The 27,396-nt window shown below is 44.8% G+C and overlaps 1 protein-coding gene across 3 annotated transcripts in view; it reads right to left on the reverse strand.

Annotated features, from left to right (window-relative positions):
• Window positions 1–27,396, reverse strand: part of AFF2 (ALF transcription elongation factor 2) — a 456,177-nt gene that overhangs the window by 144,741 nt on the left and 284,040 nt on the right. For 2 of the 3 annotated variants that reach the window (XR_003607226.2, XM_088028621.1), the window contains exons 5-7: window positions 12,961–13,047; window positions 6,924–6,960; window positions 6,515–6,548 (exon numbers count right to left, since the gene is read on the reverse strand). Coding sequence is in view for 2 of the 3 variants with exons in the window: in XM_088028621.1 (XP_087884747.1) it covers window positions 6,515–6,548; window positions 6,924–6,960; window positions 12,961–13,047 (158 nt within the window). In the remaining variant the exon portion in view is untranslated. The remainder of the gene's footprint in view (window positions 1–6,514; window positions 6,549–6,923; window positions 6,961–12,960; window positions 13,048–27,396) is intronic. The other variant, XM_088028620.1, reaches the window with a different exon arrangement.

Raw genomic sequence — 27,396 nt, forward strand, 5'->3', positions numbered from 1 at the left:
AATAAATCTTTAAAAAGAATTCTTAAAAAAAATAATCACGGTGCACAGGAAAGTAGTCCTGGTTGTAGCGATTTACAATCCAGTGACAGAAAAAAGAGGACGCATATGTGTGCGTGTATCTCATTAGACTGGACAGCATCAGAGGCACCTGATACTCTATAATACAGAGTGTGTGGTACATGGGCACGTGTGTGTGTGTGATCACATTATACTCAATTGTACAACTGCGATTGTTTTCACTTTGGTCCCTTGCTTATTAACTTCAGTGCCTTCCACCAGCATTACTTCCTTCACTCCCAGTTACTGTTCAAAACATCAAGGAGAACTTGGGGAGTAAGCCATTGGTTGATCACACTGGGTATAGTTTTTAACATTATTCCGCCAGGAGGACATATAGAAATGTTTCAATTATCAACCAAGTTGGTAAGCATGAAAGGCGATGGCTGAGCCTCTCATAAAAACACACCTAAGTATCAGCTGTCTTCTGTTTGCTTTACTATGGCAAAATGGAGCCTTCTGGAGAGAGAGATACTCTTCCTACCACAGGTCACAGAAATCGGCCTCCCAGGGATTTGACACGGTGGTGTAAGTCCTTCAGAGGCACAGATCCTTCTGCCTCACCGAAGGAAGCATCCTACAAGCGCAATGACACAATCGGGCCGTTGGCCCGAGCTGAGGACAGACCGGTGCTTGTCTACACAGCGCCCATGTCTACACATGCAGCATATGCAAGACCTCGCAATGACACTTTTGAGATCTAATAATTTCCCTGATCTAACCCAAACTGACAGTGACCATTCTGGCCTGCAGTGGTGGTCAGTCCACTTTGGCCTAATGCCTGGGCAAGATCACAACTGACTGGAAATCAGTAGGGCCATCTCGAAAGTGTCCATGGGATGCCTTTAGTGTAGGTTAAGGGCATGTGCTCTGAAGTCTGTCTTGTTCTGGCTTCGGTACCCTAGCTCTTTGGGCAACTCACTCAATATCTCCAAGTTTTGGGTTCTGCCCCTGTGGAATGTAATGAGGTGACTCCCGTAAGGCTTGTGCCCAGAGCACAGTTGGCTCTCAGTCGATCCGGCTTAGTTGAGGTATTGGTGTTATCAGCGTGAGTGTAACCTTCACTGGGACCTCCTGGAAGGGAGGACATGTGGATTTACCACAGTGCTTCACCCAGAGCTTTGCACACTAGGGGCTTCATGCATTTTTGCTGAAAGAAACGGAAGCCTGAATGAATGAATAAATATGGATGCAAATCAGGTGGAAAAAAAGAGACACTTGACTCTTCCCTGAGAGAAAGAGAGGGAGACGTTGGCTTCTAATTACAGATTCTCACAATCCACCAGAAACAGACGAATCTTGGGTACATGAACAACACAAAAGTCAGATCTGATCTTTCAAGATTTAGGCTAGCTGTGCAAAAACATCCCTGTTTTGAGCTTCTGTCAGGAGAGTGGAAACCCACTCCTCCCGCCGAAGGAGCCTCACTTTTCAGTCTTGGCGCCTGTCAAGCACCAGCAGCTTCAGCGCTTCTTGATGTGAACATTCCAAATGCCAATATTGCTTGTTGTCACATTAGCCAATATACAATCCTCAAAATAAAATCCTCTTGATGTCTGATTACTCTTCTTAAGGACCTCATGCTGATTCATTTCAAACTGTGAATTACCTTTAATTCACAGCTTGAACAGGCTGCCAAATTTTGTTTTCTCTGCTCCCAGGTGGCTGTCCCTGATGTGGTGGAGAACATCCAAAAAAATATTAAGTCCTTAGGAAAAGTTGGCAAGCTCCGAGAGGCAGGGCCTACACAAAGCAAGAGTTGGCAGACGTCTCGGCCTGAAAACCAGAATGGCTACAACTAGGGAAAGCCGTCAAGATGACCGGGGCATTCAGGAGAGTTGAGCCAGGCGTGCGTAATAGCACTCCTCAATAGCATGTCCAAACTCCAAGTGCCAAATCACGTATTCTGATTAAGAATTCATCCGATTAAGAAAATCACAGCCCCCTACCCCCTGCCTCATGACACAGTTGCTTCACTACCAGAATTGTATCGAAAAGGCAGACCAAACATCTACTTATGGAAGAGTATATGAAATTGCTAGAGATGTGGGTTAGTGCTCTGCAAGAAGCCCTGACAGTCCTCGAATCTCAAATCAGATTCTCGAAAGAAACATTTTCAATGAGAAAATTTTAGGTGGGATGGTCAGAGTTGTAATGAATGTGAGAGTTATTTTTTTGGGGGGGGGTTAAAAAATTGAGAATTCACCTGAGAAATAATGTAATGCTTGTTATTGGTTATAATAAACTGGAAAACATTCTAGTAGTCTTTCTAGTCTCTGTGATAAGGAACGCTTCCTACCACATAGAGTTTAGAAATCATGCTTTATTTAAAGCAATTTTGGGCGCCTGGGTGGCTCAGTTGGTTGAGCGACTGCCTTTGGCTCAGGTCATGATCTTGGAGTCCCTGGATCGAGTCCCACTTCGGGCTCCCTGCTCGGCAGGGAGTCTGCTTCTCCCTCTGACCCTCCCCCCTCTCATGCGCTCTCTCTCTCTCTCTCATTCTCTCTGTCTCTCAAATAAATAAATAAAATCTTTAAAAAAATAAAGCAATTTTACCGGGTTTGGGTATAATTTGCTGTGGGCCTCCTTCCTACTAACTTCAGCTGTCTGAGTCTTCCACATTCAACATGCCAAATGGGGTGTTCCAAATCCCTGAACTCACAAGGAGCCCATGAGCAAGGGCAGCGTGGTGGTGGGGAAGAGGCCTGCCTTCTGGCTTGCCTGCCAAGGAGCAGTGTAACTCGGCCCTTCTGTGCCCTCGTGGCCAAAATGTTTCCTTTTCCTCCTGAATAGCGCTACCTTCAAGGATCCATTCATGTGGCATACATATACATCACCCACAGGGGAATGGAGATTGGCCATAACTGGTCTGTCTCCGCAAGGCGTTTCATCAAGTCTCCGGGTCCATGGCTAGGATGTTTGAAAACCTGTAGCTAATACCGTAGTGAAAGAACTGGTTTTTATGGCAAGAACAGCATTATGGCTACATCTGCCTTCATATTAGGCTTTTATGGGAAACCATCCAGGCGTTCGAGAGAGCATGGCTTAAAACATAGGAGCTGCTTGATTAAAAGGGGGTCTGGAGGGTTTCCAACTGGACAGGGTCCAGATGCTAACAACCAAGTATAACAAAGGCACTGGATACTTGGAGCTTCCATCTTCTCAACAGTGCTCACAAAATGAGCTGACGTCAAGGACTGACTACACGGATACCCTTGAGTACATGGATGCTGTCTGATAATGCTTCTCAGGTGACTCAGTGCATCTTATCTGTTCTTATTTAGGACGGCTCATAAAAGACCAACAAGGTCATGCATTTTTGTAAAGCCACTGTACTGACAAGGAATTGACAAGATGTTATAAACTAGATGAAGCAATCCAACTCGACAAAGAAAATCCAAGTTCTTTGGGTTTGGTTTCAGTTTTCTCCTCCATCAGTTCTTAATGGCTTCATTAAGAAACTAGAAAAGTAACACAATGTCTGGTGTGTACATTCAATCCCTGAATCTCGTAATGGAAATAAATGGATATTTCAGAGGCAGAAAGGACATGATATTACTGTACAAATACACAACTCTAGAGCCCTGAAAAATACAATTTGACCTTCAGACGCCCATGCCCCACCCTCTTTTGGGAAGGAGGCTAGAAACTCCATTGGATTTAGAAGCCCTGGGTGAGGCCTATTCCAAGACTCACAGAGGCGGAGGGTCTTCTTTCCTCTAGAACTTATTAAGGGTTAAAGGTAAAGGCACATTTATGTTGTTAAGTCTAATTACTGAAGAGCATAACATTTTTTTTAGAGTATAGCTGTTTACATTTGAATTCTGACAAGTGTTTGTGTGTGTACATTTATGTGTATACACATAGCTCATTAATTTGCTTAATTTCCCCTAGGGGGCTCTATCTGTATATTTTGAAATAAAAATAAGTTCCCCATGATTTACACTCGTATTCTCTGAATTCTAGGTCAGTGTTTTCCCTCCAGTACTCTAACTACCATGGGAGAGAGATGCAAACTCAGGTCTCGGAACTCCCCCAGTCTAATGCTCTTGCCTCACAGGCAGTGAGAGTTCTAGACAGAGCCGGGAGGATGCCACCACGTGGTGGACATCCCAGAAAAAAGTGAAATCTACTGAGCGAGGCAAGACCTGGTTCTCCAAAAGCCAGTCAGACTGCTGGGGTCAGGCCCAGAGAGAGCATGGCTGTCAAGAACACAGAGGGAGCCTGGCTGGTTCCCAGTTTGGATTCGGACACACTTGGATCAGTTTTTGAACCTGCTGCCCGTGCGTGCAATCCTTACAAACAATCCAGGCCCAAATGGAAGATCTGCATTTCATCAACTGGGGAAGAGAAGCCAAGATGAGGAAAACTAATAAAGTATCCCAGTAATTGAGGAATTCTGCTTTGCAAGGCTCTCATCTCTCTCCCTGCAGTAAGTGGCAGGAGCATGTCCAGGACGTTTGCCGGCCTTGGGAACGTGTCTCTCCTGCAGCAGGGGCCAACTTTGGGATTGTTTCCCACCAAACTGGAGCCACCAGCAGGCTGTCTACACACAGAATGTTCTTAGCTGCCTGGAGGATTACACTGTCACATGGAAAATCCTAGAAGCTGGCTTGAAAAGCACACAGTAGGAAAATAGGGGAGAGTGATAGTAACGGCAAAGCGGATAATAATTTGGAAGCTAAAAATAAAAATAATTATTATAAGTCTATCTGTCCTGTCTTAAGCCCACACCCTACCATAAAGAAGGGAACTTATTCCAGCTCAAGTCTGATGGACAATGGTTGGTCTTTAGATCCAGCAGGTAAGCAGAGAGCAGCTCATTCATAAAATGGACTCAGTGTCTTCTCGTTTTATCGACCCTTCCCATAGAGAACCTTAGTCCTACTGAATTACACAATATACCAGTGTGCTATAAAGGGCTATTTTCTGGAAATGCAGCCTCAAACTATAAATCACAATTGACGAGTTTATTTCTGTTAGTTACAAACTATTGAAATATTGAATTTTATGGTCTATATGGAAATCAGCATATTTCACAGCAGGAGCCTAATACTCTTGCTTTAGGAGTAGGATCATTTTCCAGTGGGAAAAATACTTTCATATTTTTTCAAGTCTGGAAACCTGTGTTGATTTCCTAAACGCTCAAGTGTGTGCATGCGTGTGGGTGTGTATATGAGTTCTATTGACATTTTAATGGGAGAAGGGCAAAGTACGAGAATAAGATCTATTGTTTACTGGAGTCACAAGGGGAAGGGCAATTCAAGATGCAATGAATGGAAAAGCTGAAATGAATACTATCAAAGACGATTTTGATTTCCATGTTTCCACATAATTTGGTCCTTAATTCAGGGTTATGGTTTTATTTCCCCCCTTTCTTATTTTTTTCTCACCTCTTTAAATGAGAGTTCTTGGTTGCTGAAATTGAACTTTGAATGTGAAGGCACAGATCAGGCCAGAAAACCAAACAAGAGGACTGACGATGGGGTCAGGGCTCTGGGGGGTTTGCTGTTCAGCCGAACCGGGAACATGGAAATGCCATTGTCTTTCTCAGAGCCATGGTCTATTTGAGAGTCATTCCCAGTTGTTCTGTGCAATTATTCGTGATCCTCCAAAAGGTGAGCAATTCACTTCAAGTGTGCCATTAGACCACTTGAATGTCATAAATTATTTCATTTTGAAAATTTTCAAGTATGTGACTATTACTCACATAGAAAAGTTGACTTTCATTTTCCATTACTAGGAATGGAAGAAGTTGTGAGAGAAATACTCCCTTGATACGTTCTTGGACAAATGGATATTACAAAATCTACAGTAGTTAATCTGAGGAAATTGGTTTCTCTGTACCCCTCCTTCAGTCAGCATTAATAACAGACGAAGACAGTGCCGAGAGAATCGCGGCGCCCTGGCTTCTGAACTTGAACCCAATGTCATGTAATCTCTTATTCCATCTCTTCCCGGCTGTCCTTGTTTGTCTTTAATATACAGTCACCAGATGACCTGCAAACAGCAAGGTCTCAGGCTGACTGGCCATAACAATCCACTCAACACTTCATGTCCCATCATGGCTGCTGAGACGTGTCCTTTCTCCATTCCAGTCAGTGGTGTCTGAATATCGTGTATAACGAGGTCTGTGGTGGAAGTTACATAATGTTCAAACAACTAGTCAAGAATCACAGTTGTTTTCATATTCCAGGTGTTATTAATCCAGCCTGTATTTACCTCACTACCGAGTCCAATGGTGACCTCATTCATTTTTACTGTTACTCGCTTGTTGTGGGAAATCCCATTCTCCTCTCTAACCGAACCCCATATTATTGTGAGCCAAGGTTCCTATTTTCGAGGAGCGGGAGAGAGAACAAGATTCGCTCAGCACCGAGGCACTGTTTCCTGGCCAAATGCCCCTGAAGAAGCCTGCTTTGAAAACCCAAGTACTCACGACTCCAGCGATACTAACTTCGTAGAAGCTCTGCTGGTCGGGTCACTCCACTCTGAAAAGAAAGGGCACACACAATTACAACCCACATTTTCTACTGTCAAATGATCACTCTGAATGAAATCGGTCTTCAAAGATGCAGCCCTTCCGGTTACATATATACACACATATATATGTGTGTGTGTGTGTGTGTGTGTGTGTGTGTGTGTGTGTGTGTGTGTGTGTGTATACATATACATATATATATATATAATAGCCTCCTGTCATAAATCACAGATGAAAAAGTAAAGGAACCAATCAGATGTATCACAATATGACTTTTTGCCACTGTCAATTCATGTTTTCATGATATTAGGTAGGAAAGAGAAGAAAGTAGGGGAGGAGATGACACGAATGTTTGGACTAAGTAGAATTTTTTAAAAACACCTACTTTGTAAGGTGAATCCTGGGGTCAGGTGTTGGGATTCCTATAAGGAAGAACACACAAGAAAGACAAATATTAGTGAAATGCTACAGATGGAACAAAAGGTGTATCTGTTATTGTTGAAGACAGAGCTTGCCTAGTGTTTGCCAAGAAGGAAGCCACTCTTAACAATTTCATTGTTGGCTTCTGTCCCTAGCTCTATTTGAAGGATAAACATTTGTGAGTCAAACCTGCCACAACATGACCATAACTGCCATTCCATCAGACTGATGAAACATGTGCAACATGGGAACAAATGACCCACACGTGTGAAATTCAAGTGTTTAATTTCTCACTTAGCTAGGCAATGATGTCTCTAAGGAAGGAAAGGGGTCCTGGTTCAAACTAACACAAATGATCCTGGTTTTTGTAGAAGTGTAAACAAGACCGTAATTAATAGATGTGCTCAGTTGCTCCCTTTCATAGTAACAACTCCAATTTTCCACCTTAACTGTGACACATGCTCGATAGATGGATCTCATTTTCACAAGACAAGTGTTCTTAAAACTTCATTACAAATTTGGTGAAGTATGGGAAGCCATTTGAAATATGCGAGTGGAGCGCATTATTTAAAGGGATTGATTTGAAAGCCACCCTGCACACGACTCATTCACTGATGTTGAGAAACACAGATTTCTGCACATGGCGCTTTCCGGGAGCATGGTGCACCTGTGTGGATCCTGACCAAACTCGCAGGCAGAAGCACTATAACAACGGACAGTGCGTGCACGGCACTGTGGGGACGGAAGAGAGAGTGCTGACTGCGAGACAAGAGCTTCGAAAGGGAGACGATGAATTCAAGGAAATACAAGAATTGGTTATGCCCACCACTGCGGTAAGTAATCCAGTCTTGAAGCCTAGTCTTGCCACCCCTATAGAAGAAAACTAGAATCACAGTATCATTTGACTTTAAGAGAAGTAATCAAGAACAGTAACACTGTGCTTTAATGGAATGTGAACGTTTCAATCTATTTAGCATGATTCTTTTGCCCAGGAGACTTCACTTCCAGCAAGATCACCACTCCAGAAGACTACCATAAACTCCACAAGAGATGGAAAAGGTCTCTCAACTAAAGAGCTATCACAAAGCCCATGCAGTTGGCTGCTCAAAGGCTTCTCTACCCTCACTTGATAGAGAATTGACTTTTGACGAAAAACTCTAACACGCTTGGCCATTGGATTCCCAATCCTGAGCAAATCATAGATGGCGAGGAAGGGGAAACAGTCCTAGGGGCCACTGGGAGAACCAGAGCCACTGGGGACGCAGAGACATGGAAACCGACAGCACACGGGGCCAAAGAAAATAACACAGCCAAGTCAGAACTTACAAAGCACAGGAGTCTATGGCCATTTAATAGAGAGGCAGGCATTCCTACCCATCTTACTAGTTCCCGAGGGCATATTTACAGCATAGTCCAATAACTGGTACTCACCATAATGTCTAAGTTATCAAGAAAGACAAAAGTACGTTCAGTAGAATATTTATAAGAAGTCGGAAAAATATTAGTTACATCTCAAAATGATTGGCATTACATGATGCTTATGGAAGGATGGGCCTTTGTTTATCCAAGAATTTTGACCACCCAGAACACATCATTTCTTTCCCAGAATGCCAATAAATGACGGGTTTGTATGTCTTTCACTATATACCAGTATTTCTATCTGTTCTTTTTTACAAGGGACTTCATTAGAATCATATGGGGCACGTTTGGGCTGGTATACAATTAGGAATCAAATGACAAGTTCTACGGTCAAATAGACCAAATACTTGGTCAGAGAGTGACACATGCAGCCAGTCACTGTACTGGTCCCGGGAAGGTGGCCTGAAGTTTTAACCTTCATCCAAGTATTCTGGACTTTAGACCCCAACAGTCAGTTGGTTCAAGGCATTGGGGCAGTGACTTATGAAATGAATTTGAGGATTGCATTATTTACAGAATTTGGGTCATTGGAGGTATGTATTCTTTTTTTTTTTTTTTAAAGATTTTATTTATTTATTTGAGAGAGAGAATGAGAGATAGAAAGCACGAGAAGGAAGAGGGTCAGAGGGAGAAGCAGACTCCCCGCCGAGCAGGGAGCCCGATGCGGGACTCGATCCCGGGACTCCAGGATCATGACCTGAGCCGAAGGCAGTCGCTTAATCAACTGAGCCACCCAGGCGCCCGGTATGTATTCTTGATACTTTTTTTTTTTTTTTTTAAGTAGGCTCCACACCCAATGTGGAGCTTGAACTCACAACCCCGAGATCAAGAGCCAGATGCTCTATCGAGTGAGCTGCCCAGGTGCCCCTTGATACCATTTTTAATGTTAAGCGGGGTAAGATTTTTAAAACCAGAAATCCAAACAAATGAAACACCTTTGGATATCACCCAAGTTACTGTACAAACACACCCAGCCCCGTTTGGAAATAGTCTGGTTGTCGGAAAAATCTGCCTTGTTCATGCCATAACTGGTGATGCCCATAACACAAATTTTTAAAAAGGGGCCTGACTTTGATCTGTGCATTTCTTTCACAGACATGTCACATCAGTAATTTTAGTAATAGAATACAATGATGTCAAATTGTTTTCACAAACTTAAGTGAGAGTATTTTCAATAATAACTTTGATGATAATCCCACAATCAGACGCTCCCACAGGATCTAGATTCTAGAGCAGGGGTTGGCAAACTTTTCCTGTAAAGGACTGGGTACTAAAGATTTTTTTTTTTAATTTTTATTTATTTGAGAGAGAGAGAATGAGAGATAGAGAGCACGAGAGGGAGGAGGGTCAGAGGGAGAAGCAGACTCCCTGCCGAGCAGGGAGCCCGATGTGGGACTCGATCCCAGGACTCCAGGATCATGACCTGAGCCGAAGGCAGTCGCTTAACCAACTGAGCCACCCAGGCACCCGGTACTAAAGATTTTAAGCTTGGGGGGGAGGGCGGGATACAGTCTTTGTCATAACTACTCAACTCTGCCGCTGTAGTGCGAGTGGCCACAGCTAATCCGTAAATGAATCAGTGTGGCTGGATTCCAAGAAAGCTTGAGCTATAGACACTGAAATTTCAATTTCGTATCACTCATGTTATTTCATACCATTCATGGTGACTCATAATATTCATAACTATTCACGTTCTTCTTCTTTTGAAAATCCTAACCATTTAAAAATCTAAAAGCCCACGCGTGGGCTGTAGTTTGCCAGCCTCTCTCTGGAGTTCGATTACCTCCACGAAGGCTTTACTGAACTGCTCCTGAGGACACTATTAGCCACCCCCCTCTGCTTAGCAACGTACCCCCTTCCTCATGAGCCCTTCCATTCCCTATGAGAAAGCACAGCATTTTCAATTTGGGATGGAGAAGTAAACTTCAGTAAGTTGGGAATTTTCAACTGTGTCTGTTTTTGTAAGTCTGCAGACTCCCTGACTACCTGACCTGAAAAATCCATTGGGATTATATAGTGCCCGCAGGTGTGCGTGCGCAGACACACACACAGATAGTGCAGATGGGGAAACTGAGGCTCGGAAGAACTGGAGCAGGACCACCGAGCTAGCGATTGGCAGAGCCAGGATTAAAAGCAGCCAGGTCTGCAGCTCCCAGGGCAGCTCCAGCTCTAACATAAATGTACGAAATGAATGCTTTCTGAGAGGGTGGTGTCACCTAGGTCCGGGGCAAACACCGAGGAAAGGGGGGGTCACCCAGGCCTGTGTATTAACTATACATGGCCACGTTTTGGAAAATGGAATTGGAACCGAGGCATCTGTAAATCTGTGTGATAAACAGATCGCCACAACACCTGGTTCCCTGATTTGTTAGTTGGGTGATTCGGAGCACATGACTTTACTCCGTGCCTCAGTTTCCTCCTCTGTGAATTAGGGAGAGTCGAATTACCAATCTCTTTGGGTTGTAATGAGGATTGAATTATTTACTAGATATTATGTGTGTAGAATGAGGCGAGGCACATCGTGGCATTATGTTGTTGATGTACTTTTCTTTCAAACCAACATCTTGGCAGGAACCAAGTGAAACAAAAGAGTGGGTGTGTATCCTTCCTGGTTTCACCATTTTATGCCAGTTGCCTCTACCTTTATCATGCGGTCGATGGGAGCACAGATAATTGGCAGAAAATGCAAATCGTGCCTGATTCCAAATTGTGCACTTACTACAAAAGCCTATTTAAACAACCGGTTCTATTGTATACACTTGTAAATGTCAAAATTGCAACTTGCGCAAATTATCTCTGAAATTGGAGAACACAGCTGAAAACACTGCAATTGCTGAACCAGTGTTGGATTCAACGCCTGAAAAGCCTGGATGGATCCCTTGGCTGGGAAGCTAGGGAGGAGGGACAGTGGGCATACAGGAGGGGATGACACACACACCGGACGCGGACAGAGAGGGTTGCTGCCCACTTACTTCTGACCCCTTTCAAAGGCGGGCGGGGATCACTAAATGCAGTTTAGGCCAATGTTACTGTTAAACTCATGACTCTAGAAACCGAAGGATGCCTGGGTTTCTCCTTCCACAAGTAAGTCTAAACTCCTTGGCTGACACTCAAGGTCTAAATTACAAAGATGCACTCATTTGCCTGGGGTTCAGATCTCTCTCCACTTCCCATTACACAAACACTGAACCAGCCACTCGAGACCACCCCGGTATGGATCATGCCATCATGAACCCTCCTCTCTTCGTGCCTTGGCCCATCCTGTTCTTCTGTGTGGAGTGTTCTTCTCTTGGGCCCTTCTCCACCTGTCAAAGTTGTAGGCATCCTACAAATGCTGCCACCTCTCTGAGCACTTCCTCAACACCCGGGGGCTGTCAGATACTTCTCTGAACTTTCTATTCTCTACGCAGACGCCTCCTGCACTGTTTTGTCATTTAGCTAATAACCCGTGGAGGGTTTTTCTTCATCCCCAACTTTAAGTCTATTGTATGCCCTCAGAAAATGGTTTCTGAATAAACAGATGGATGGATGAATGGATGGTTAATTGGATGGAAGGAAGGAAGGGAGAAAGACATTACTTTTCCTTTTAAAGCATGTTATTAAAATAGCCGTGGTTATTTAGGCATTTTAAAACCTGATGTTGAGAAAAACATTCTTACTGGGAGCAGGTGAGGAAAAAAATTAAACATTTGACAACAGAACTGAAGAAGAAGTTCTATCAATATTATGTGTTGGCATGTAAAGATCTGTGTGCTTGTGAGCAAGGACTGGAAGGTGATATGCAAAATTGAAAATTGACCCGTTAGGGTGAAGAGTATAGGTTTTTTTAATCAAAAAAAATCTTGGACGTTCTTGTTACATCACCTCGTTGGTCTTAAGGGATGAGCTCACTCTTCTGATTCATCGTTCTGAGCACAGTACCTTGGACAGGGGCAGGACTCTAGGTGGTACAATACACAGGCCAGCAGCATCTGTGTATATATGCTCTTAAAGACTCTCCTTCGGGAGGCGCCTGGGTGGCTCAGTCAGTTAAGTGTCTGCCTTGGGCTCAGGTCCTGATCCTGGGGTCCTGGATCCGGACCCACATTGGGTTCCCTGCTCAGCGGGGGGTCTGCTTCTCCCTCTCCCTCTGCTCATGTTCTCTCTCTCTCACTCTCTCACTTGCTCGCTCTCTCTCTCTCAAATAAATAAATAAAATCTTAAAAAAAAATGACTCTCCTTCAGGAAAAATGAGATTTATATTAACATTCTGAGGGGCAGGAAGAAGTATAGATTTTTTTAAAAGATTCTATTTGTTTGTTTATTTTAGAGAGGAACAGAGGGGGAGGGAGAGGAAGGGAGGAAGAATCTCAAGCAGACTCTGCGCTGAGCACGGAGCCCAATGCGGGGCTTGATCTCATGACCCTGAGATCATGACCTGAGCCGAAACCAAGGGTCGGGCGCTCAACTGGGCCAGCCACCCAGGCGCCCCGCGGAAGTCTAGATGTTATGGCACTAGAACACCGAGGCTATTTGTATTTTTAAGACTCCAGTTGGAAGACTGGTACAAGATAAAGGAAAATGGAGGCAGCAAGAGAATCAACCTGTCCCGGGATGGAAAGTGTGTTCTTCTCAGAGTTTCCGGAAGTATGCATGGCAGTGAGAGGAGCAGGCCAGGAATGGGTCATCTCCTGGTGAGGAAAAACAAAGCAACTTTATTTGGGGGCATTTAGCAAATCAGACACTTTCTTGGCACTGAATACAGTAGGGCCCTTTATAAATACTTACGGACTCAGTTGACCTTAATTGTTTTCAGGGGAACTTAAATCAATTCCCTCCTTTCCCCTGCCCCGTCCTGCTGCTTGAAGCCTATCTACAACGCAAGGGGCCATACGACATCCACTCGCACAGAGCCAGGGACAGGGAGCTCACTAATGCTTGAAGCAGCCAGTCCCACAGTGAGACAGCCTGATCACACTATTGCTCCTAGTTGTGAGCTGAACGCCTGTCTCCCAGGAGCTTCTACCTATGGATTGTACTTTGGAACGGCACAGAACACATCTCATCTCCTCTTCTTTCGCATGACAAGCCTTCAGCTGGTGGAAGACAGCAATCCCATCCCCTGGTGCTGCCTTTACTCTGAGACATTTGGAGCTTGTTCACTCATTCATTGGGAACCTTTGACTTCCCTTCTAATGCTTGGGTTCTGCATTCTGTCAACCCTCTTAGGCGCTCCCAGGAGGGCCTCCTGATGGGGCTTTTCTATCTCCTGGTGTCCTGTTTCGGGTGTGATCTGCCATCTCCGGGAGAGGGCAGCACCGTCACTACCCTCGCTCCGGATACTCTGATACTCCTTTCTCTTGGCGGAGCCTCACACTGACAAGATTAGGCACGTGCCGTTGATTTTTCCATGCAAAGATGAGGCCACTGAGGAGAACTCGTTCTCATTCACAGAGGAGGTTACGACGAGATCAGTAGCATTGTTCCGCCCAGCCAGACACACGGCGTTCCCGTGCGTTCGAGTCTCAACGTAGGAAGGAGAAGCCCCTGAGGTTCCCACTCTCCATTATCAGCAGGGGCACCTTCTTGATCCCTTCAAACCCTTGGTTTGAAAAGAGCTGCTTGCTGTTCAAATCTTGACTGAGTCTTAGGGCTCGTGGCCAACATGCTTTACCTGAAGATGAGGGGTAATTAAATCACAGGCTCAACGTCCCAGCAGCAGAGATGACAAAGTTTGTGAAGCAGGAGGGGGCCAGCCTATGTTGCATTCATCAGACATTCTGGTGTATAAACATTCAACATAAAAATCAATGCAATAATGGGAAAAAAAAAAGGCGAGCTTTGGGGAAGAGTGGAGAGGATCAAAGTTGATGAAAGGCCTTTTCTTAATGAGTCAGTTACATAATACTTTTCCCCAATCTTTATGGGTAACATAATTAGTCATTTCAAACGTAATATTAATAAGAACTCTCAGGTAGCACTAAAACAGGTTTTTTTTTCCCCCTTCTATAATTACCCAGTTCAAAAAGAGCCTTTGATGTATGAAGAGCTGTAATGCAGGGAGATACTTGACGGATTCATTCACAGTGGCAGCGCTGAAGCAGAATGTGTAAGTATGATTCAGACAAGGGCTGACACAGATTGGAGTCTACCTAGCACTATTTAAAAGGAGGCGCTAAGGACATTAAAAATGCATACAAGATTTAGAGGGGATGCTTAACCTACTTAAGAGAGAGACTATTTTCAAGTGTTTTTGAGTTGTGCATTTGTATGCAGTTGATAACGTTTGTATGCTACTTATGCATTCATCAAAACTGGCCCAAAGTAACTCTCCGTGACAACAGTTTAAAGCCTAATTCCAATTACTGAATGATTTCTTTTACATGTTAGGTGTTTTCTTTTTCCGACAAAGGCTGGTCTTCTCCAAAATCTGTCCCATGTAAAACATACAGGTCCTATTATTTAGCCAGAGCTAACCAAGGGGCAGTAAGGCCCCAGCCTGGGATCAAGAAATGTTGTCTCTTATCAGCAACTAGGGAGTACACCTCCATCAATGAGAGGCTCCGTCACATCCCTTTTCACCACTGGCTTTAGAGGTGTGTCTCTGGGTTTATGAAAAGGTGTTTCAGACACCTGGAAGGATGAACTCCCTTCTCAAATTTACTCTGTGGCATAATGGGATTATCTTGAATCGCCATCCAAGCACACCACCCTGCTGGCCAGGCCACATAGAACTGTGACCACGTTTGCATTTTCAATTACAACTGATTCTCTGCATCGGAAACGTGAGATTTCATGAAATGGCAAGCCGATTCTGTGTTACCACTGATGCATTTGATTAAAGTAGGGAAGATGCAGTTGAAAGGAATATAATTTCCTGAAAGGCTATCTTCAGCAAGGAACGTTGGAGCAAGCTCTTTCACTTCTCAAAATGAGCTAGACCTGTAAAGTGTGGAAAGCTCACAGCAGATTTTCCATTGTCATCCTTTTCATTCACACTTGAAGGATATTAATCTATTTTTATGTTCTTGCTATTCCCAAGATAAGAACCCCCATGCACCTTTATCCAGCTGTACTAAGTCTGCCTATTCTTCAGGTAGGATGAGCACCTGCTGCACAGTGTTGCTAAAGCTTTTACAACAGGCTCCAGTGCTGAGTACCCATGCTGAACACCAAGCATCACTCCTCCATTAACAAAAAATAAACCTCACACACACACACAGACATGCACACACTTGCATGCACGCACGCGCATGAGATGGCTCTGAAACTCCTTCATCTCTGGGCTCCCTCAATCCTCCCCGAGAGAGAAATAAAGCAGGGGCTCATCTTCCCATTAGGCAGTGGTGAGCGAATGCTGGTAACCAGTTCCAAAGTGCACATTCTGCTACACCAGATAGGTTGACTGTTGCTGTAGAGTTGACTAACATGGTTAATGGAGAAAGGACTAAGTAAGTAATGATGTGTTATCTTTTCAGCATTTGACAGAGAATAGGTTTCACAAGCAACAGAGCATTCTAGGTAATCTCTAACAACAGCGTGGATGTTTATTAATGTGAGCTGAAGACTTCAAAGTCAGACCCAGAAAAATCAGAAAAGGCTGAATTTTCTTTTTCTTTTTTTAAGATTTTATTTATTTACTTATTTATTTAGAGCATGAATGGGGGGAGGGGCAGAAGGAGAGAGAGAACCTCAAACAGATTCCATGCTGACCACAGAGCCTGATGCAGGGCTCGATCCCACGGCCCTGAGATCATGACCTGAGCTGAAACCAAGAGTCGGACACTCAACTGACTGAGCCACCCAGGCACCCCTCTTTTTCTTTTTTTTTTAAATGTATTTACTTACTTGAGAGGAGTGGGGTGGAGGGGGGCTGAGGGAGAGGGAGAGAATCTCAAGCAGACTCCTGCTGAGCGTGGAGCCCGACAAGAGGATCAAGTCTTCTGACTCTTGAGATCATGACCTGAGCCAAAAATCAAGAGTTGAACGCTCAACCAACTGAGCCACCCAAGCGCCCCAGATAAGGCCCAATTTTCCACCAGTGATTGCTTCTCCACCATATTATCCATACCATGGTTCATGGCTAGGACTCTAATGAATCCAAAACAACTTGTGGGGAGAATCACTTTGCTGGACTTGGACACACAAGCTGGGTGCACCACCAGCTGAGGCGCAGAAGAAGGTCTGGATTCCAGACTCTCTTTACACAGAGCTGTCTGGCTGGCTCTTCTTTGTAGTAACTAGGATGTTGTCCCAAGCCTTGTCATACTCAACTTTGTATCTCCAGTGCCTAGCATGTAGTAACTGGTGAATATGAGATATTATTATTAGCGTCTGAAGTTTCTGTGTTTGAATTAATAGTAATAAGAAGAATCATACCAAGATTCACCAAGGGCTTACAGTGTGCCAAGAGCTCAGTTTCCACACTCAGTCTTTGTGTGCTACAAACTAAAGAGGCAGGGTTTACCATCATGCTCCTTTGGAGACACAAAGAGGTCAAGTGACTTGTTCAGGGCCACGCAATTAGTAAATGCCTGGGTCTGTTTCGTGGATGCCCTGCATTTTGTTCTACTAACTTCTACCGAGTAGTCATCATGTACAAGTCACTGGGATCTAGAAAGGATGAAAAGTCAAGATACTCCCAGAGAAGAGCTCACTCTGCTTGAGGTGCTTGAGAGGGGAATGTGCAGAGGCGTGTCGGAAGGAATCCATTGTGTGAGGCTTTGGGGAAAGGCTTCATAGTGAAGGCGAGAGGAGCCGCAGGTGTGCACATACGTGTGTGTGTCTGCATGTGTATTCCTTCCAGAGGCTAACATTTTACGTGGCATATAGTAGATGTTCAAGCAGTGTATGTTTAGGTTAAACAGCATAACATAAATATTAAGGTCCTTACCTCGAAAAGTTAACTGAAGAGATGATTAAGTTTTCAAATAACCATCTTAATGAATGCAATGGTAATATTTACGTATTTCATTCTCATTCATTGCTGTTGTCAGAGTCAGAAAGATCCTCAAAGATCCCTGGACTAAGAGTAAGGAGAGGTTAACTCATGTCCCAGTTTGGCCAAAAGCTACCTGAGTGGCCCCGATCAAGTTGTTTGCCTTCTCTGAGCCTCAGTGTTCCTCCCTACAGCACGTGGGCTTTGGCTGAGATGGCCTCTGGGGGCTCTCCAGCTGTCAACTCTGTTAACCTCTGCCACCATGTCCATAGGCCTGACATAGGGGACAGGGAGCTACTGCACGGGCAAGGGGTCTGGATAGCACGGTGTCGAACACGCCCAAGACTCATCGCGACGAGCCCTGCGAGCAGAGCCCGAGCATTGCCAGCATGAGCCTAGCAGACAGGCAGCTCAGGCTCTGTCCAGGGCTCCAGATGAGAGGGGCTCTGTACACCGTGCCCCTTCCCTCTGCTGAAATGCTAAGAATAAAATAGCTGCAATTTGGGGAGTACAAATTTTTGTGATTAAGGATAACAGTACGTGGGAACAGCTGAGTGGTTTTAAAACACAAATATGATTGAATAGAGGAAGTCCACAGAATCAGGTTGGAGTTTATTTTCACAGAGACCTGGACTTACATGACCTTGGACTCCAACTTCCATTGGGGGAGGGGATAATTTTCTTCCTGTTTTTAGTTCCAGGAAGCGGAATAGGAAAGTAAATACATACACCGCGCGGTCTGACATGCCGCCAGGGCTTAAGGACGCAGGAACATCAGCACCTTCCTTTTTCTCCAAAACTGACAAAAACCTGAAACTAGGGAGTCCAGCCCATGGGTCCCGACTCTGCAAGTGGGTGTGTTCACTAGAGCCCAATCTTGCTTCTTTAGCCAAAGGGCCCTCCCTCCTCCAGCACAAAACCCCGTGTGTGTGCGGGTAGGGGGTGGGGGGCTGGCAATAACTTACCAGAAAACCTAATTTGCTTGCATAAATGATTTAGAACCTTTGTATCCATGGGCCCTGATGGTTCTCTGAGGAGCGAGAAATGGGGAGTGACGTGGAATGAGGCATGAGGGCTGCTAGGCAGTAAGGGGCAAGGGCCCTTGAGGTCCCCAGCAGGGCTGGCCCAGAGAATCGGGCCTCAGGAGAATTCCTCAGTCCTCAATCCGCTATCAATTGCTAACTGGCCTGTGGGAGGTTTTGCTTCTCCCTGAGAGTATTAGCACCGTTCTCTGCAGCAGCAGTGGGCTGGCTGTTCAACAGGAAATGGACCGTGGGCGCTGGAGCAGGCTTGGCGTGGGGCCCCCGCAGGGAGCCGAGCAGTCAGCTGGGAGAGGACCCGCACGCCGACTGTAGTCTGCACAGGCCACGACTCCCGGTGCGGCCGACCAGCATGCAGCCCCTGCAGAAACATGCACCTGCCTGCTTCTCTTGGCAGGCTCTCCTTCCTAGCCTGGGAGGACAAAGGCTGGAGGATGGAGCCCTCTGGCCAGGGTAGGAAAAGTTCCTGTGCAAGGAAGCAGGGCATGTGGGAAGAGCTACCGGGCCCTTTTAACCCTGGCCAGGCCACAGTCTAGAATGTGGACAGCACTCGGGAAATGAGATCCTAGTTGGGAGACTGGGAGATGGCCATAGCACATCTTGGCATCAGGAAGGCATCTACTAAACCTCACACAGAACTCCTACAGCTAAGGGTGGGGGTATGTGAGGTGCATTATCGAGCTCTGAGGTGGATTTACAGAGTAGCTGAGTACGCTTACGCAAATTGTTGAGTAAAGAAGGTCAACCTAGAAGGCTGCCTCTAGAGGCATTCCACAGGGCTCTGTCATTGGTGGTCCTTCCCTGTTTACCAGTTTTCATGATAATAAGGCCTTATTTTGTATTGCGCTTTTTGAGTGTAAGAAATAACTGTCGGAAACACTATCTCATTTCACCAATAACTTAAGAACATACAGAATATCTGCTTATCAAAATTGTGGGTGACACTAAACGGCAAATAATCAATATTTGGAAAGATCTTGCAAACCTGGCCTGAAGCCAAGAAGATGAGTTTTAGCAGAGGTACACGAAAACCACGGTGATGTGCCACAAGCCACGCGTAAATGTGCAGAATGAGGCAGCCGAGCTGACTTAGCTGTAATTCACAGGCTAAAACCTCAAGGGTTTTAAACACCCACAGTGTGGTTGTCAGCTGGTAGTTGATTGCACACACTCGTACACTGTATGGGACGGAGCACATCGGAAAGATAGCGCCGGCTCAGATGGCCCGTTTCAGCAGGGGCACCGGACTATGGCACTCTCTTACTAGGGACAGCTATGAGAACCACAAGAGCTTGGAAAGCTCATCACATGCATACACGCACTTTAAAAGAGAACGTTTAGTCTACAGCAGAGGGAGGCAGAGGGAAGGTCTGGGAGGTGCCTTCAAATACCCTAAGGGCTTCTCATGTGGAAGAAATCTGGGACCTGCTTTATGGACCAAGAGGTTAGGACTCGCCCTATGGGTAGAAGTTACCAGGGGACCCATTTCAGCTCAAAATCATAAAAGATTTTCCACTCCTGTGGGCTTTCCAAACATGGAGCCTATTGTTTTAGAAGGCATGGGGGCCCATCTCTAAAGGCAGGAGATTTAAAGGGATTCCCAGAAAGGGAGAGCAGGGAGGTTAAGGACCAACTGTCCTGCCTTCCATAAGCCTATGATTATATTCTTCATCTCGGTAACGTCGAGGATATTTATGATGCAAAACTGAATCTGAAACAGCAGGGTTTGTTGTTTGTTGTTTATTTTACATGACATACAAACATGGCTGACCAAATTGGCTAAGGAAATTCATCACGCTCCCAGGGACAGTGGTGGGGGGAGTACTAGGGAGGGCCCACTATCTCACTCACAGTGAGACAGCTGACAGCCCCATTTGTCTGATTGTTTGCTCAGCTCTTGGAAAATCCAACAACAGTGGAACCATAGACTTCTCTGGGCTTGATCACTAATACCCCTGCCAAGCCTCTCTAGTGGTCACAGTGCTGTTCCTTGAAATTGAATTAATATTCTTCTCTTTGGAATGGTCTTAAGACAGTCTCCTGAGACTGCATCCCCGATTTCTATGCAAGTGCCAGTAGGGAAGAAGTATCAGATCAACTCTCCTATTAAACATAACTTCCCAACAATGGGCCAACACAAAATGCAATTCATCAAAAAAAAAAAAAAAAGGCAGATTCTTTTAAAAGTTTCTAATCACTAAGTTATGATTTCACTGGCATGGTATAAAATCCCTGGCACTATTTCTTTCTTCAAATAAATAACTGACTGTTTCATTCAAAACTCTTCAGTCCCCTGGCTGCTGTTTCAGGGAATCTGGAAATTTTCTCCATCAGCCCTAGGGCTGTACATGCAAAAGGTCCAGCTCACACTGGCTGCCTTCATCGTGGTACCCTCCCAACCAGGATTCTACTTTAAAAGGGCCTAATTCAAATTTACAGTTGGGGAGCACGGTGATCAGTGACCCTGCGGTTTCACCGGGTGTCCATTCAGACAATCAGTCCACCTTCTTGCCATTGCCAGATGCAATGGATTCCGCTTCATTCACTAAATATAAAACGGGGATGTGTATGGCCATGAGCAGTTACTTGTCAGATTCTCCATATTCAGAGTCCACCAAGACGCTTTTGCAAAGGCAGCAACGAGTGGGCAGACCACCATGGTGACATACCGGGCAGAATTCAACCAGACCCATGGAGGTCTGCATGTGTTTTTGGCAGCGGCAACCTGAGGCCACGGCCCACCCAATTAATGGGGTTTGACACCCAATAGACGATTGCCTTGTAAATTTGGATCCTTCTCAGGACATTTGTCTCTATTAGTTGAACCAGTCAGTACAGAAGACTGGCCACCCCATTAGGAAACGTTGCTAGATTGATTTCAATCTAAATTGCCTTCTTCAGTAAAGACAAAATTAGCACAGGTTCAAGAGTAAGAACTGTAAGTACGGGCCATCGAGAAATGCTTTTGCAGAGAGATCAGGAGCAAAGAGGAAACCCAGGTAGAGGGCTTCTGCTCCATGGTTCAGTCCAGGCATCAGAGGATTCTGAGGTTTCCTGAAGGTCATGTCTTCCCTTTCTAACTCAGGAACTTGTTTCTTTCATCCAGAAGCTAATTTTGTCACTGTTACTCGTTTTCAAAAGCGATTTTTAAACTTCTCTGTTCAGTTTCTAGCTTTTATGTTTCAAATAATTTTGCCATCAACTACATCCAAATGACCATCATTTAAAATATAATATAATAGTATAGCCATTTTTTTTTTCCAGAGCAACTTCACTGGAAGGAATGACACACCATACCCTCATAACAAGAAAGAATTCTTTATGGTGAACCTCTAATTTGCTCTTTTAGCTCCAGGTCAGCCAAAGCAATCTGATAAAATTCACACACCTTCATTGGCTGCTCCCCCAGCACCATCTTTAATGATCTACATTTAGTTTCATTCATCCAAGAAAACATTTATTGTGTGTCTACTCTCTGCAAGGTACATAAGAGTCAGGTAGCTGGACCAGATCCAGGCACGAGGCGCAGATGGGCTCTATCTAGGTAACTAGAGTATTTGTAATTGGAATGGGTATAAGATAATAATTATTAGTTATTGTTCAAAAGTAGAACTAAAATAAACCCATCAGAATTGGCTTTGGAAAAAAAAAAAAAGTCACATTCAATTTGTGATCATGTTCCAGAAATCACCAAAGAGATGTGCTTGATCTCACATTGCGGGACAGACAGATCGAGGCTGCAAGTGCAGAGCCGCGGCTTCTACACTAAGTGAAAGGCAAGTCCAGGCAAAGAGAGACAGGAGGAGACATTTCGTGCAATCCCCAGTCTGAGCCTTTTTAAAGACTTACACAAGGCGTCAGTATTCCTTTCTAAGGGTTGCTGTAGCTTTTCATACATGATAGCTTTCTTGTAGTTTACACTTATCACATTAAGAAAAATGGTAATGAGGAGTTCATGACAACGGCTTTTAGAAGGAACAAAGGCTAAATTGCTTTGCTCTCTCATTATTTCTGAGCTCAGTAAAAATAAGGCGTCAGGCCACTAATACAGCTGAAACTCCAGCCAATATGATTTGCACGGAATCGTCTCTCAGAATCACAGAATCACAGCGCCAAGGGGATGAAAGGGAACCGGTTTGCCTCATTCACATGAAATTAACTAACAAACTGATCCTAAGGTGTTCCTCTAGCTATTGAACACCAGGCCCTCCTCCCCCATCAACACACTGCCCCCCCAGTAAAAATAAAAATAAGCCAGGGGCACCTGGGCAGCTCAGTGGGTTAAGCGCCTGCCTTTGGCTCAGGTCATGATCTCGGAGTCCTGGGATGGAGCCCCGCTTCAGGCTCCCCACTTAGCGGGCAGTCTGCTTCTCCCTCTCCTTCTCCCTCTGCGCCTCTCCCTGCTTGTGCTCCCTCTCTCAAGTAAATAAATAAACAAACAAACAAATAAATAAATGAAATCTTTTAAAAAAGTAAACAAAATAAAAATAAGCCAACAGAGGCATCAAATTCTTTGCAGTCGCCTGAATTTAATAACGTTACCACAACGACCAGGCCTCAGTGAAATTGATTCAGAAAGCCCCCTCAGAATATTCCAAGCCCCTAACAGGCTGAGTATTCTTCAAAGGCCGGGACATTCACTCCTCTCTTCAGATTAGTTTCTTTCTGCAATTACTTCAAATAATGGGAAATAAATAGTTCTTTATTCCATATTAAGACTGGCAAAGAAGCAGCACAAGTGAGAGCCGTACCTTTTTCTAAAGGGACGTCTGGCTAATGGAGAAAGAGAACATTCTAAACTCAATATGAACAATCTAGGGGTCAGGCAGTGTAGACATAAAACCTTGCCCCATAGGCATGCTATAAAGCTTCAATCCTGTGTTAAAATCCGGAAGGCTTGTCCCCTCTCTGCCTCGGTGAAAACAGCCACCTGCCAAACTGCATGAGCTAGAAGTAGCTACTGACATGATACGTCTTTGGAAATCAGAACACAGAGATACTATATACTAAGTATTTACTAAACAAAAATCCAATCTGATTCTTGCATCACCACCTAGTCATGTTTGTTTGTTTGTTTTAATAAAAAGGTAACAATCACAGAGTCTTTTTATTAAGAATTTCCCGTTGACATCTTTGAGGCACCCAAAGCATTTCTCACCATGAGAAAGGGACATCTTCCAACTCCTCCCCCCGCCCCGCCCACCCCTCCCACACGGTCGTGTGGGAATCCACTGCCCGTGGATGTCTCTAAATCCTCTTTAAACCTCTGTTTTCAGCCTATACCATCTCTTGGGGGTAACCAGATCAATACGTTTACTCCCTGCTATACATTTAGGAAAGCACCAAAGAGAAGATCCAAAGAGAACATTGTCAAACCCTTCCGTGGAAATGTTCTACTGAGCAAATGTCACGTCGGGCTTGAGGTAAATAAATGCACATGGAGGACTCTCCCCCTGGGCTTCAGACCACGGTTTCCTAGTGGGTTTTAGTCACATGCTTCACCCCAGTGCAACAGCACCCCACCCTCTCTTACCACTCCCTCCTGCTCATCTAGTCTGTCCTTCGTGTGCTTTCAAAAAGAAAAGAAATGTGCAAAATCATTAAAAACAATCCTGGATAGGGATTTACAAGCTACCCACAGAGACTGTTATACAGCTGACAGAAATCGAGGTGGCAGGGTCTCTGGGCTAATTAAACAAATGTGACAATTTGAAAAGCTGCAAAGTGCCTTATGAACCATGGAGTGGTCAAAAATGAAAAAGAAAAAAAAAAAAGCCCCGTATTAAAATACATGCAAGGAGCTTATATATTTCACAATTAGGAAAACCATTGCAGGGGCAATTCCCACTCCTCAGCAAAGGCAGACTGGGAGCCTGTGAAGGGCTGAAACATGGGATTCAAAGTCACCCTTTGAGAATCTTTGGAATTGCTGAACCATTAAGAAGAGTCACAATTAAATCCAACAGAAGTTTGCATGTATTTAGTGGTTAGAAATCCCTGGATGTTTCGACGTTTCATTTATGTTACCATGTTTCACCCACTCAAGAATCCAGGCAAGTAGTTCTCCTACTTCTCATTTCATAGATCAGATTCCCGAGTCCCAGCGAAGAGCAACCTCTTGGACAAGTCACTCAGCCAGCATGTGGCAGATGAAGCACCTCTGTCCAGGTGGTGGCTTTACACTCTGGGCTTTCGCCACCACTGAGCTCCATAAGGATGGGCTGTCTAAAAGGGAACATCGTCAGACAGCGGGAAGCAGGCATGGTCACATTTCTGTAGGCCAATCAGATTTTGGCAGTTTTAGGAGCTACTTTATAATTACTTTGAAAGCATTGCCCTTACTCATGCTACTTTCTCAATTCATTTGTCATGTGTGTGCACCACACAACCTGGATGGCAAATCAAAGCCAGTAAGTCCACTTCTAAGGAAGGAGGAGCCTCGATTTATTAAATGAGCCTTGCCATGAACGCAGAATCTAATGAGTGGCTGTTGACAGGACTTAGGCCATGTCAAGGTTAATAATCCAGATCTAGGGTCCCTGTGATAGTACTAGATCATGGTGTAAATGAGCAACTTCCCCTGAGAAGTAACGGGTCATCGGAAGTCTCCAGAACTGTCCAAGTGTCGCCTGTGGTCCTTCCTTTAATGTTGTGCCTTAGGTGAATATCTCACGAGATGAACAAGCTGGAGAGGGCAGGAAAGGGGGGAATGAGGGGTGCCTGGGTGGCTCACTTGGTTAAGTGACTACCTTCAGCTCAGGTCATGATCCCAGGGTCCTGGGATCGAGCCCCGTGTCGGGCTCCCTGCTCAGTGGAGAGCCTGCTTCTCCCTCTCCCTCTGCCTGCCGCTCCGCCTACTTGTGCTCGCTCTCTGTGTGTCAAATAAATAAATAAAATCTTAAAAAAAAAAAAAAGAAAGGGGGGAGTGAAAGTGAGGGAGGGGAAGGAGGGAGGGGTGCATATGAATCAGGTGCTGGGTTTTTATAGTACCATTCTTCTGGAAGGGGCCCTGCCAGGGTCTCATGTACCCTTTTTCCTCCCAGAGCCTGGGGATGAAGGCATGATCACTCCTATGGAACACAGGGGAAGGAACTTGCCCGAAACCTGGAGTGTAGGTGGGCACTCCCCTGCACTGCCTTCAATTTCTCTCTTCTTCTCTCTTTTGTGGGACGTTCACTTTATCTCTTTCTACTTAGCCTGATTTTTGGTCCTTTTTTATATAGTAGGAGTACTACTCAAAACTAGAGTAGAATTTGACCAACAGATTCTACATAAGCCTCAGGATGGAAATAAATTATTCAGATAAACTCTAAACATGGTCAAGGGTATGTAGTCAAAAAGTAAGACTAGATTTGGTTTTCTTTAATGATCAGACTCAGAATGAAGACCCCGAGCAGATCTTAAGAGATAAGCTAGGGGCAGTTCGCTTCACTAGAATTTTCAGCCATGATGGAAATACTGTTATTTTGTACTGTCCAGTGATAGCCACTGGCCACATGTGGCCCTTGAGTGCTTACGATGTGCCTCATGGACTGAGGAACTGAACTTTTATTATAATTTAACACATTTAAACTTCACTAACCAGCCACATGTGGCTACTGTTACTGTCCTGGACAGAGCAGACTAGTCAACACTTCAATTTTACAGACGGAAAACCCGAAGCCCATGATGCTCCAGAGACAAGCCAAGGGTTGCAAAAGAAGGTCGTGGATGGGTCAGGCCTAGCTTTGAGGTCTCCTGATGCCCAGTCCAGTGCCTTCCTCTGAATCCCAGTTCTTCCAAAGGCAGGGGCTCTGTGGTCTTGGCTGGGTGACACAGACCACGATTAACTTTGGTATCAAAAGTGCTAGGTGCATGAGGCTGTGCCCTATAGGGGGCTGTTGGGTTGAAGAGCAGGAAAAAGGCTGCAAAATTTGAGGGTAGACAAGCTCCTTGGGTTTTCTCCAGTCCCAACAGGTCCTGAGAAGTTGGAAGGGATTGCAGAGAAAACCACCAGAGGCCCAGACAGCCAGGATGCCTTTGTCTGCCTCAGCTTTTGAGGGACCTGCGTTCTGTATTTTGTGATCTGGCAATTTCTAATGAACATGTTGCCAGGGGAGAGCGGGATGAACTGGTTTGTGTTAGCATGCTAATCCCAGGAATGGAAGATCTGGGGGGAGTGCTCCGTTTTGACACAACCTTTGCTATGAGGCTGAGAGTGTCTAATAGAAGCAACATACAGGTTTTCAGCCACAAAAAAAGTCTGGAAAACTCTCACTGGAGGAAAAAACCCACATGTCATAGAAGCATCTTTCTTGTGACCACAGTGATAATAAGCACAGTGAATGGTACCAGATCAGCCCCTTTAACTTTATTTAAGAGATTTGAATCGGCTTTCTGCAATTATAGTAGCATATGGGGCCTCCACCTTTGCTTTTAATCAATGCCTTGTGTAAAGTGATAATGCCAACATTATTGTACTTTGAGGAGCAATATTAAAAACAGGTTAGAGCAAAGGTATTAAATAATGTTTGGCAATGGAAAAACCTAGCACAAAAAGTAGCGCTAAATATATTATTTGAAGAAATAAGAAATGGAGTCATTATAATGCCTAGTATTTGTATAACTATTCCACTTACTAAACACTATCATCTGCTTATTAACTTACAATAGCTCCATGGAAAACATATTATTACTTTACCAAGGGCGGACATGACACTGTGAGGCCATTTTCTCTAACCATTTCTCTACAAATTTCAGTCACCCAACAAACAGTTACTCTGCACTTCTTATACACCTACACTTGTCACCTTTGTGTACATGTGGGGGGCGGGTAGAGGGGCTTCTGGGCTAGGCTAAGGGGACAGAGAGATGAGTGTGACACAGACTCTGATCTAAGGAATGGTCACATTATGCCATGAGAAGCAGCCCTCCCCACCACACGAAGGTGACAAGTGCAGATGTGGAAAAGGTGGTGAGGGGGCCCAGAAGAAGGAGAGAGAGAGATTCATTTCATTTGGACAGTTAGGGCTTCAGAGAAGAAGCGATCCTAGTGTTGGCTCTTCCATGGTGTGAACGGGAGT

This window comes from Eumetopias jubatus, unplaced genomic scaffold (genome assembly GCF_037043125.1).
Source record: "Eumetopias jubatus isolate StellerSeaLion01/CBP00866 unplaced genomic scaffold, mEumJub1_p1.0 scaffold_11, whole genome shotgun sequence".
Lineage (NCBI taxonomy): Eukaryota > Metazoa > Chordata > Mammalia > Carnivora > Otariidae > Eumetopias > Eumetopias jubatus.